Below are 12,051 nucleotides of genomic sequence, written 5' to 3'. Positions count from 1 at the left end.
TGCAGCTGTCTATATATCTTTGTAATGGATCAGATTATTATGTTCATACATGCTCACCATATGCAGAACTAAATAAAAACATATTTTCAAACGTGTTGTGTAATGACCTATAATGCAAAGACCAAGCATCCAAAAGTTCCTTTAATCACAATCTGGGTCAACTTGTGAAGATGTGATTCTAAATTCTAACTGAATTAGTGTTTAATGAGAAATAATTTAGGTCTTCTAAAGTCTTTGTTGTTGTGATTTTAAGTCCTCTGATGTTTAACATTTTAACATTTCCTCAGTAATATTCTTCTGAATATATCGTGATAGACCTCCACATTAATTTTGTTCAGCAACATTCTGCTTATATCAAACTCCAGTTCTTGTTAAGAAAGATTTCTTGTATTCAAGACCTCGCTGATTACATCATGATATGGCTGTTGATTTGTTGCATAACCTCATGCAGATGAAGCACCAAATCCAACAGTGAGCCTTTTATTTTAGTTTTCAACCAAATAGTTTCACTACAGAAGAATGTCAAACTGCTCCACTGATTCCCTCCACACCTCCATCACTCGTGTGTTTTTACCCAGTGAGACGGGAGCTTGTATATGCCTTTAAATATATAATTACATAAATAATTACACTCTTTAAGCAAATCCAATTTGTTTCTCAAAAGACTTCTCTCAGATCTTTCTTTCTACAGATTTCCATGTTATTTATTTATATATTCCTGAGACTGTCTCCTCAAGAGAGATTTTTTTATTATTTTCTTTTTTTTTCCCCCCAGTTTGTAGCTACAGCTGTGATATTTAAATTACGATGGTATGGCGAAACTCATCTCTGCAAGAGTTGGAGGAAACTGAACTATTGTGTGTGTTTGTGTGTTGGGAATATTGATGGGTCACTCTTAAGTCACACCAAAGTCATTAGCATCAAGAAAGGAACGTAATATGACATTCACTGATTGAATTTGGTGATTAAGCGATGCATGATCTTTACTTCGTCAGTAATCACTGGTGTTCATTTATAAAGTGTGGTTCATTAAATAGGATGTGCATATATTTTCACATTCGTATTGAGACTGATACCATTTTTTTAGATATATAAATTAATACAAAATCTGGAAAGGGTTCATAAAATGTATTTATTGCAAATATATATTGAATTTGTTTTTCAGTCAATGAGAGTAGTTTAATATGTTAATTATTCAGATGTACAAAAAGTTCCAATTCAGTTTTTCCTGATGTATTTGCTGAAGTTCATACATCAGTTTATAGCAGTGTGAACCAGTATTTACCATCAATTGGATTTCTTAGCTAATAGCACCAAGCCTATATCTGGCTTTACGTTCTCCATTGTGCTCTGTTAATGAAGCAAGCATGCTTTATTCCTTCTCTTAAATGGTCAAATTTATTTCTGACTCTTCTACAGAAATAACTGTTACTTTACTACTGGTGAATATCTGCTGTTTAAGAAGTCCTCACAATTTCTGTCAACTTTCTTTTTCCCTTTTTTGTTTTGAACGATCTGTGCTATATATAAATAGATAGATAGATAGATAGATAGATAGATAGATAGATAGATAGATAGATAGATAGATAGATAGATAGATAGATAGATAGATAGATAGATAGATAGATAGATAGATTGTATTATCACACTAAGATCACGTCTCTTTAGGCAGAGAAGATATAAATTCATCTGTTCACTAATTAATTTTAATGTATTAAATGTTCTTGCATCAAGAAAGCAAATTTCTTGTTCTTTTATTATAATTTTTATGTAATTTTTTAAAAATATATTATTACTTTAAAATTGTATACCTAATATAACATATTTTATACATTATACATTTATATATTTTACATATATTATTTGTCATGTTTTCCTTGTACTTTTGGCATGTGTTAAAATTCTAATATGCTCAAAGATGATCTGCAGGCATTTTGGATTCAGAAAAATAACGGTTTTATAACAACGATATAAAAATAAATAAATAAATAAATAATGCTAGCTTACTAAGATTACAGCCAATTATACTGAAAGGGTTTTCATTAGCATGTTGAAAACCCACTTGCATTTCATTTCTTTGCAAGTGCTCAAATGAGACTTTTTCAAATGTAGTTGTTTTGAGAGCACACTGGGGCAAGTGTGGGGCAAGTAATCTATTTTGATGGTCAGTTGTCATGGAAACAGTTTGTAGCTTGTAGCAAACCACACTGCACAGAGGGTGAGTTATGATAAAGTATATCAAGCACACACTCACGTGTGCGCACAAAAATGATGGTGTTTGATCATTCTTGATGCCTGTTTAGCTTTCCTGTGCTGCAATATAACACTGTAAACTAGATTGTGTGGTCCTGAAGCAAAATATATAATAATAATAATAATAATAATAATAATTATTATAATAATAAATTAGGGGAAATTAACAAGCTAACTCAAGATAAAAGAAAATACAACCCATAATACAAATATGGATTAATTGGTCTGTCATACACCTGTTGTTGTTTATACATTTAGGATATCTTCCACTTCTGTTGTCAGCTATTGTCATGCAGTTAATGGCAATATCAATACATTTCTGTTACTTTTATAAGGACATCTGTAATTATTTTTGTATGGTAATTTTGGTCCTGTGTTGGAATGTGACTTGATGTACACTGTAAAATCTAAAGCTGAAACTGTACACTCTATTTAGTATATTTGGTATAAAATACACTTCACAACTGTTAAAGTAGTGTGTCCTATATAGCATTAATGGAGGTAGTATGAATGTAATTTCAGATGTACAACATCTGCCATCTTATATATAACTTCTAGTGTCAGTTGTGTTGCTTCACTGCCATTCACAAATCCTGTCCCGTGGCCTTATGGGATAGTAAGTGTCCATTTACTATGAATGTGGAATACTTTTCAGCTACTATATAGTATGAAAGTAGGTATATTTGGAGACAGTATGAATCTTGAAACAAAGCTAGTTGAGAACGACCAGTTGATAATGAAAAAACGTTTCAGATTTGTTTGCAAAGTAGATAAAGCTGCTGTGAACACCCTGATATCTACAGATTGGCTAAACATTTTCTGCTCCTCATAATGCTTTTTATCAGACTATTTTACTTTCTTATTTTGAAAGGTTCTTGAAATAATTCTGTTTCCTCTGCTTTGTTGTTTTTTTTTTTCTTAGCTCTTCACAACATTTTTTGACTGCTTCAATGTAATGCTACAAAAATGTATACACCTCAAAGTGAAGTCCATAAATGCACACAGTTAAGTTGATGTTTATGATTGGTCTTATATAGCAAATTAGAGCTTGAAGCCTCATTCTCACCTCTTGACACTTTCAATCGATGGTTCTTGTGTCATTTCAGCAAGTAGATGGTTAGAAAGCTTCATGCCAGACGATTATGCCATCAAAAAGCCACTTCAGTAGACTCAACATGACGTGACTTGACAGTCATGATATGCAAAGGAGCAGGAAAACAGGATTCTTTGTTCTAAACTCCTCAAATCTCCAGAGCAAGGAACAGAGAATTTTGAAAGTTAAATGGATAGTTGATTTAAAAAAAAACTATATAAAAAAATCTCTCATCATTTGCTCACTCTTATGTTGTTCCAAACCTGTATGACCTTCTTTCTTCCTGTGGAACAAAATGAGATATTTTCATAGATCCTACTATCCCTTTCAACATAATTTCCCTAAATGAAATGTACAATTAGATCGGACATTATTTTCTCTGGAAACCTTTGATCTCAGTTCAAATATTTAGTCTATATTTGATCTATTTTCATCTTTCTTCTCATCTTAAATACAGTTTTAGCTCTCTTCACATGAGTCTTGGTTTTTAACCATCACCTTTTGCTTTCTCTCATGCTCTGTCTCTTTCAGATGTGCGAGGACTGCGTGGGTTTCTGGACCAGGCTTCTCGAATGGGTTTGGATGTGTCTCTACAGCAGGTTGACCGGAATGTGACCAAGGTGTTTTCCACTCTGTTCAGCACAATGAGGATGGAGGAGCTGAACCGTTACCGGGACACTCTCAGAAGGGCCATCCTGCTGCTCAGTCCTCGCACTGCCCAGGTCTTCATACACCAGGTAGGTGTTATTGCAACAGAAATTCAGAAGCGATATGTGCATAGGTGGGGAGAGACAGTGATGCTGTTATGTACCAATGCCTATATATTAAATATTATAACATATAGGAAATATAGTGTTTGTGTGTTTTAGAGTATTTCTTTGTCTGAAATAAAAACAGTTCATGAAGGTTGTATTTAGGAATGAATAATGTCCATTGTTTTCTAGAAATATAATCAATGTGTTTTTAATATAAATCAATTAAATACATATTATATTCATTTTATATTAATTATAGTCTTAATTATATATCTACAATACTATTTTTTGCAATAATATATGAATTTTATTAATTATACATTACAACATTAATATGATATATATCATGTAATTATTTAATTTTTTTCTAGATCTTATTAGTTAGTATCTTAGGGTTAGGGTTTGCCTTTAGTTAATTAATAAAACAGTAGAAGTCTACAGAAATTCCTATATTTTGTGTTGTATGGAATAGTGTTGTTCAGTAATAAAAAGTAATTTTTGAATGAAGCTTTCGCTAGAGAGGCACATGACTGTTGTGCCAAATGGGCTGGAAAATAACTAAAGTGGCTCATCCTGTGCATTGCATTCTGGTTAGCTGTAATCTCAGCAAAATTATCTGAACAGTTTGCGATTGAAGGAGTAGAGAATCGAGTTTAAATTGGTGTGTTTAAATCATTTGTTAAAGCAGCGACTGTGGTCACATTTGGAAGGTTGTTGGTTTGAATCCTGATAGGGATGTGAGGGATAACAATTAAGTATCAGGAGGTCATTTATATCTAAATCCCTCACACTGCTGTGGTCACTGATGTGTGACCCTCAAGCAAGAGATTTAACAAAGTGTCTCTTCCAGCTATTACAGTCCCAAACTTTTGGAGCCTTTACAGGACGCTTTTGGCAACATACTTTCTCATTTTATTCAAAATTCTTAATATAAAAGTGTTAAGAGAGGGTTGAAAACTGCTCATGCTTGTGAACGTGAGAATCATGCATTACTCATACACTGCAGTGCTCCTTTCTGTTTTGCAATTCTCCAATTCATCTGTGTCTGGCCTCTTGGACATTTCCCTGTCGATTTGGGAACATTTTAAAATCTTACAATTGCTTTTTGTTATTATGTTTTAGACTAACTATTTAACTAATATTATTTATTTATTTATTGGTGGATTAATTGCACAATCCGCTTAAAGCAGCATCAAAAATGAAGAATGCATTGAAAATAAATGATTTATTTTAATAATAATTTATAAATTATAAATATTATTAGAAAATATAATGATAAATTATTTATTTAAAATATATTATTTATCATTAATTTTTTCCATATTCCACTATGTTCTTCCCTCAACTTAGATAAGTTGAAATGTACCTCTCTCGTGTTAGTGCATGCACTCAATCAATGTACAGCGTGGCACCTCTATTTAGCTTAGCACCAATCATTCCTTAGGATCCAAACAGGGATAAATTTAGAATCTACCAAACACTTCCATGTTTTCCCTATTTAAAGACGGTTACATGAGTAGCTACACAAGTAAGTATGGTGACACAAAATAAACTGTGGCGATTTCCTAAGCGGATAAAAATGATAACTATAATGTATGGCAGAAGAGCACTTTGCAGGACTTCGACCTCGGTGCAGTAATATCATCACTCCCGAAAACTCCCCATCTCCCTCTCCTTCTTTATCTTTAACTGTCAATACAACCAACATGAGGAGTTTTCAGGAATGATGATTTTACTGTGCCGAGGTTGAATACTGTTTTTAGCAATAATATATTAATTTTATTAATTATATATTACAACATCGATGTAATATATAAAATAATTATTTATTTATTTTTCTAGATACTATATTTACTATCATAGGCTTAGGGTTTGCTTTAGTTAATTAATAAAACAGTCTACAGAAATTCCTATTTTAGGGCTCTAATCGACTTCATCCAACACTGTTTTGTCCTCTGTTTTCATCTGTGAGCATGCTCTTGATATATGTACAAAATTTACTATTTTGTTAAAAGTTAAAAAGGTGACACTTTCATTCTACTCTCGCTGATTATTTGGTCCCCCATAAAAAAATACAATAAAATAAATAAATAAAATCTCTGTGCTAACCCTCGGAAGGAATCCTACAAGCGCCCCTAATAATCTATGAAACATAAAACTTATATAAAAAGAAAAGTGTTCATGGCTCGTATATGCCAGTGCCTGCACCCCCTAAGCTTAAAAGTGAACTCTGCCTATTCTCAAAAACCAAACCAATTCTCTCTCAAGATTAGGCTAATTGTCAAATTAGATACAAAAACATTTTCTACTTGGCCTATATGTTTGCATCTTTATCTTTTGCTGGTTTGCATGGCACACGCACATTTGTTTAGTGAAGTTCAAAAAAAGACCCACTTAAAGAGTTGAAAATGAAAATGTCCATATTGAATTAATTCAGTAGTGTTCAAATGATCACTTAAAATTTGTCATGACATCTCTCTGCTTGCATGATTAATATATTTTTAGAAATTAATAATTATTTTAGTTTAACATGACATACTTTTTCAGTGATAAATATATATATTTAAAAAAGATAGTCATAATGGTCTTATCAAGTAACTGTACAACATTCCAGATGGTGTGTATATAGTGTGTTTGTCATGCTATATATATTTTTTTACAGAAAAATACTTTCTTGGTGACTATGAGAGACTTCATTCAAAAATATGTAATAAAATAAATAAAATCATTCCAGCCCTAAACTTTTGAATGGTAGTATAAAAATAACTATGTGAAAACAATAGCAGACTTTGTTTTTATATATCACCCCTATATAAAAACCATTGGTTCTGTGAGATGTCCTCATTAATATAGTGAAACCGACATGTATGTGCTTGGACTGAGATTCTGAAGCCAGTTTGGATAGCGTTTTCCTTGCTGTTCTGCTGATTAGCAGTGTGACAGCTGAGAGATAGAGTTCTCTAGGGCTGCAAAGCGTCCTGGGAGTTCTCTGCTATAGCCTAAAAAGTTTAAATTGAACTCTGAGCAGTCGAGGGAATGAGTTTACCATGTCATCTTTCTCTTGCTCTAAGCCCTGTGGGCAGTAATTCACTCTTATCTGAATAACCTTGTCTGTTAAGGGAAGTCTTGTATATGTGTGTATTTCCTCAGTGATTTGCTGCTCTGAGACACAGTCAGATAAACAGCTGGGTACAGAGAGACGCTATCTGTGTTTTTAGGGAGATTCTCCATGCTCTGATTCTTCCAAGGCTCTCTATGTCATTGCCCAAGCCATTGCCACTGCTGTCCATTAGGCTGAGTGTGTTGGCCTGTCAGGATATGCAGGTGGAAAATAGCAAGGACACAAGGCACATCCATCCAGTACCTATAGTTTGTTAGGCATCCACTTGTGGAAACATGGTACTGAGCCCAAGCACAAACTGTCTGGGAATGAATGAATGAATGAATGAATGAATGGATCAAAAAAAATCACAAGAGATGCATCTGATGTCCAAAAATCAAGCCCGTTAGCCGAATGACTCTGGCTCTCCATATTACAGTACACCGCTTCTGATTGAACAGTGAATATCTTTTTTTTTTTTTTTTTGCCTTATTTTTAGGGGGTATCAGTAAGGCTTGATGGAAGTTATCACTGAAATGAGCTGGCAACACGATAGAGATGAAAAATGCTGAAAAATATGTTGTTGTTTGACATTGTCATCCAAAACAAAGTCAGCCGCTGGCCTGAGGGCAATTCTTCTCACATGCTGCTGAACAGGGTCCACTGCTCAACTGCATTAGATACCTGCATCATATGACAGTTTTTGCAAAGGTGAGCTTTCAGAGTGCAGTGATTTTTAGCAGTGCTTGCTAATTCAAGCATAACTTAGCGAATTTTGACAGACCTCTTACTCAAAGTGTTTAATTCTGATGTGTAACTCATGCTGGGACATTTTTACTATGAACATGAATGATACTTCAAATTAGAGCTGCTTGTTTATGATAAAAATATCATAATCATGATTACTTTGGCTAACATTGTAATATGATTTAACACGATTAGGAATATATAAAAAATTTATCACCATTTAGTTTTTTAGTTTTTTTTGATAGTGATATATATTTATATAAAGTAAAGAACACCAACCACACACCAGCTTATTGGTATAGGGGAGGAAACCAAACAATATATACGAGGATGATAAGGAGGCCATGATGATGGACAGAGGCCATGGGGAAATTTGGCCAGGTTGCACCCCTACTCTTGCTAAAGGACATCCTGAAATTATTTATGAACACATAAGGACCTGACAGAACAGGTGTCAGGTCCTTGTTTTAATATCTCGTCTGAAGGATGTTGCTTTTTGACAGTATAATGTCCCCATCACTATACTGGGCCACTGGGATCCAAAAAGGCCCACAGAAGCTTCTGCTGGCCTTAGAGCATCACTTTCAGCAGTGACCCACTTTTCCCTGGAGGTCTCCCATCCAAGTACTAATCAGGCACAACCCTGCTTAGCTTCAGTGGGCAACCTGCAGAGTGATGTTGTGTTTACAATGTAAAGTAAAACACAACACAATCTTCACTGTAGGAATTAAACATTCTTTGATTCTTATTAAAGTTACAAAAGTCATTTAGTTTATGATCAGTAACTGACTGTGTTTATGTAAATACAAGCCTGGCATTTTGTGTGTGTGTTTTCTGTTTGGGCTAGGGGTGTCAAGCTCCTGGAGGGCCACATTCCTGCAGAGTTAAGCGCCAACTTGTTCTAATTCACCTACCTACTAGAGTTTGACATCCCTGGTTTAGACTCACACCAAGCCCAAAGTGTACTTTGCATGCCTGTGTTTAGCTCTGTCTTGGAGAGCATGCACAGAAAGCCTCCTCCTGAGTACCTGAGTTTTCTATCACAGCTTAATGTGCTTTTAATAACTCTTTTTAATATCAAGCAATGTTACAAATTGGCTGTTAATGAGGAGAGAAGGCGCACTACTGTGAAGGAAAGGAGCGAAATGTGGCACATTTTAGCTTGACAGTCATGTTTTCATAATCAGTGGAAGCTAAATTTTACTAAAATATTAAAACTACAATTTTAGTAATTGCACACCCCTAGTTCAAATCATGCAACATGTTGAGAGGAATTGTGCTTTTGCCTTTGTCTTTTTCTAAGCAAGGACCATACCTGATGCATATGTAGGGACTAGTATGTGAGATCTGGGGTGTGCTCTTTGATTTTGGCCTGTAAACAACTATCTAGGAATCACCGGGGTGCCAGTTGCATAAACATATCCATTAGACTGACCAACTAGCAGTTAGCCAATTGGAAAGCACATCTTAGATTATATGAGAAGTTTTTATATAAACAATTATTATTATTATTATTATTATTATTATTATTATTATTATTATTATTATTATTATTATTATTATTATTATGTCCAGTCTTGAAGAAAAAAAAAAGATGAATAACTTGTAAGACTAGTTTAAATCTTTTATACAGCTGGCACAAGAACACACAAAAGTAACACCCTGGCAATCTCCAGTAACACCGTAGCATCATGGCATAATGAGTTTTGCATGGACCAACATGGATCAACATCACATTGCTAATAACTTTTAGACTTTTTGATTTTAAGATGTATTGGGATATGTCTCCCTTATGAAATTATTATCTCTGCAAACAGACATGAAGTTAATTGTGGACAACGCAATTAGACACATACCATATAATTTTGTTCTCATTATGATGGGAGTGTTTTCCTTCCCCTGTTTGCACAAACACAGGAAGACACATGGATACGAATGCACACCTACCCTCTTCATATCCATCCATAGCAGCCCTAATGAGACACCATAGATAATTACCCACATCCAGTTGTATTTTAAAGATTCCCATATTAAAACACCAATGAATACTCTGGCTGTGCTGATTAAAAAAGGAGGGGTGGGGTAAGGCAATTTAAATGCCCACAGAATGCCAATGAGTCTCAGGTTCATCAATCGGTTCAGTCTGCAAGTCATTGTTTGTGTCAGGAGTATTAGGAGACTCCTGGGACAGGAGCATTTGATTTTATTATACTGTTTATCTAAAAATGCAAATTCTTCTGCATCAAGTGGTAAGGAAGTCTCAGCAGAAAATACATTTCTGACTTTCTTAATGCCATGATGAGGTCGGAAATAAAACTGCTTAAATGAAATTAATATTCTCCAAAACTAATATTTTCCTAATTTCTCTCCCAGTGTGTGTGTTATTACTGAAAGCATACACAAACCAACAGTGAAATGAAATTTCAGCTCAAAGTTTACTGGACCATGACAATATTTAGCTGGGTATTCAGGAAACCTAATGATATTTTTTGTTGTTGATTTATATATATATATATATATATATATATATATATATATATATATATATATATATATATATATATATATATCTTCACTATGAGATGACATAGATGATGTGATGATTTAATTCCACATTCTGCTGCAACACTCTTCAAATACAAAAGTGCATCATTCCAATTTCAATAGACAAGGCTTTGCATAACATGGCTTGACAGTTTGTTTATATGCAGTGACATTTTCTGTATTGTTTAAATCAGGCAGGTGATATGTTTCAGATGGAAAGTGTTTGTATCATAGGACTTTGTGTGGTGTGATATTGCTAGTGGTTATTATAACTGTCATTACTGTTCATATCCTGAACTGTCCTTGTCATGGTTCTGAAATAAAAGCCATCACTTACAGACTGATTATTGTTTGTGTCTAGGCCCTGAAAGGTGCCTTGTATATTCAGCTTAATGCTTTGGGATTTCACAGTCAACATTAAATATTTGGTCTTTACTGTGACCTTTTCACAGATGCTAGGATTAGGGATGGGAATCGTAAGAGATTTCTTGTTCGGATTCAGATTCTGCTTAACGGTTCTTGTTAACAATTCGGTGCTAATTAAAAAATACATATATGGTTAACAAATAAACTAAATTAACAAAACAAAAAAATTGGTAGCATATACACATTGTTTTATAAACAGTCAACCAGTGTGATTAAGTAATGAATCACTCCAGCCCTGTTAGTCAGAGTCATAAGATTGAATAAAATCTCTTTTAAAACTATTCAGATTTTATATTCATAGTTCTTTAGAACACAAATTTGTTACAACAGAGAATGAGGTGTTCATTTGCATTTATATTATAAGTACATATTATGTTTCCAAGTAGATTAGTACAGCATCAGCATGGAAGAATGCAGGCATTTAAGATCTGTTCAACAGAACCCAATGTCATAAATCACAGGAGTATTTAATAAACATGGAACTAGCTCTGAATTAGATCTGGTTCTTGGTTGTCAACCATAGAATAGTTAGGACATTACACCCAAAAACAGACCCTGCATTCCAGAGCCCCTGACCCCCCACTGCAGTGACAAATTAAGGCTTGTTAGCATGTTATCTATCACTGTCCTTGTCCTCATTCATCTTTAAAATGGACCCCTTTCTCTTCATCTTGTCTACTTCTAAATTTATTTACACTTTCTTTTCAGTTCTAATGTAGGATTTATGCTCTTACTCTTTCTGTCCATTTTCAATCACTGCATTTTTCCCCTGATTCTCCCTGCATTTTTTCATCAATCCTCCTCCTTGCTTCCTGATTTCTCTCTAACCCCAATAAGAACATCAAAGACAGAGTTCCATATCTGTTCTCTGTTTCCTACGGTTAGGTGATAGTTCTAAACTGTGACCGTAAAAATCTTTCAGAATCACTTTGAAAACTCTGCTGCTGTCAGCATCACCTTTAAAGCACCGACAGCACTCAAGTGTGCTTATCATTACTCTTAACCTGTATGGATGGGGTCTGTTGAATACTGTACAGAATGCTCACATTGTATTTGCAGGTCTATTCAAGTTTGTACATGGTGTGCAATCACAGAATGCCTCCATGAGTAAGAAAGGAAATGATTGTACAGTA

The 12,051-nt window shown here is 34.2% G+C and overlaps 1 protein-coding gene across 3 annotated transcripts in view; it reads left to right on the top strand.

Moving 5' to 3' along the window:
* LOC128031550 (glutamate receptor ionotropic, delta-1-like) overlaps positions 1-12,051 on the top strand; it is a 243,031-nt gene that overhangs the window by 154,765 nt on the left and 76,215 nt on the right. For all 3 annotated transcript variants that reach the window (XM_052619862.1, XM_052619860.1, XM_052619861.1), the window contains exon 4: positions 3,878-4,083. In XM_052619862.1, coding sequence (XP_052475822.1) covers positions 3,878-4,083 — 206 coding nt within the window. The remainder of the gene's footprint in view (positions 1-3,877; positions 4,084-12,051) is intronic.

Source organism: Carassius gibelio, chromosome A17 (assembly GCF_023724105.1).
Source record: "Carassius gibelio isolate Cgi1373 ecotype wild population from Czech Republic chromosome A17, carGib1.2-hapl.c, whole genome shotgun sequence".
NCBI lineage: Eukaryota > Metazoa > Chordata > Actinopteri > Cypriniformes > Cyprinidae > Carassius > Carassius gibelio.
Note: the sequence above shows the minus strand (reverse complement) of the source record. Positions and strands in the feature narration are given on the sequence as shown.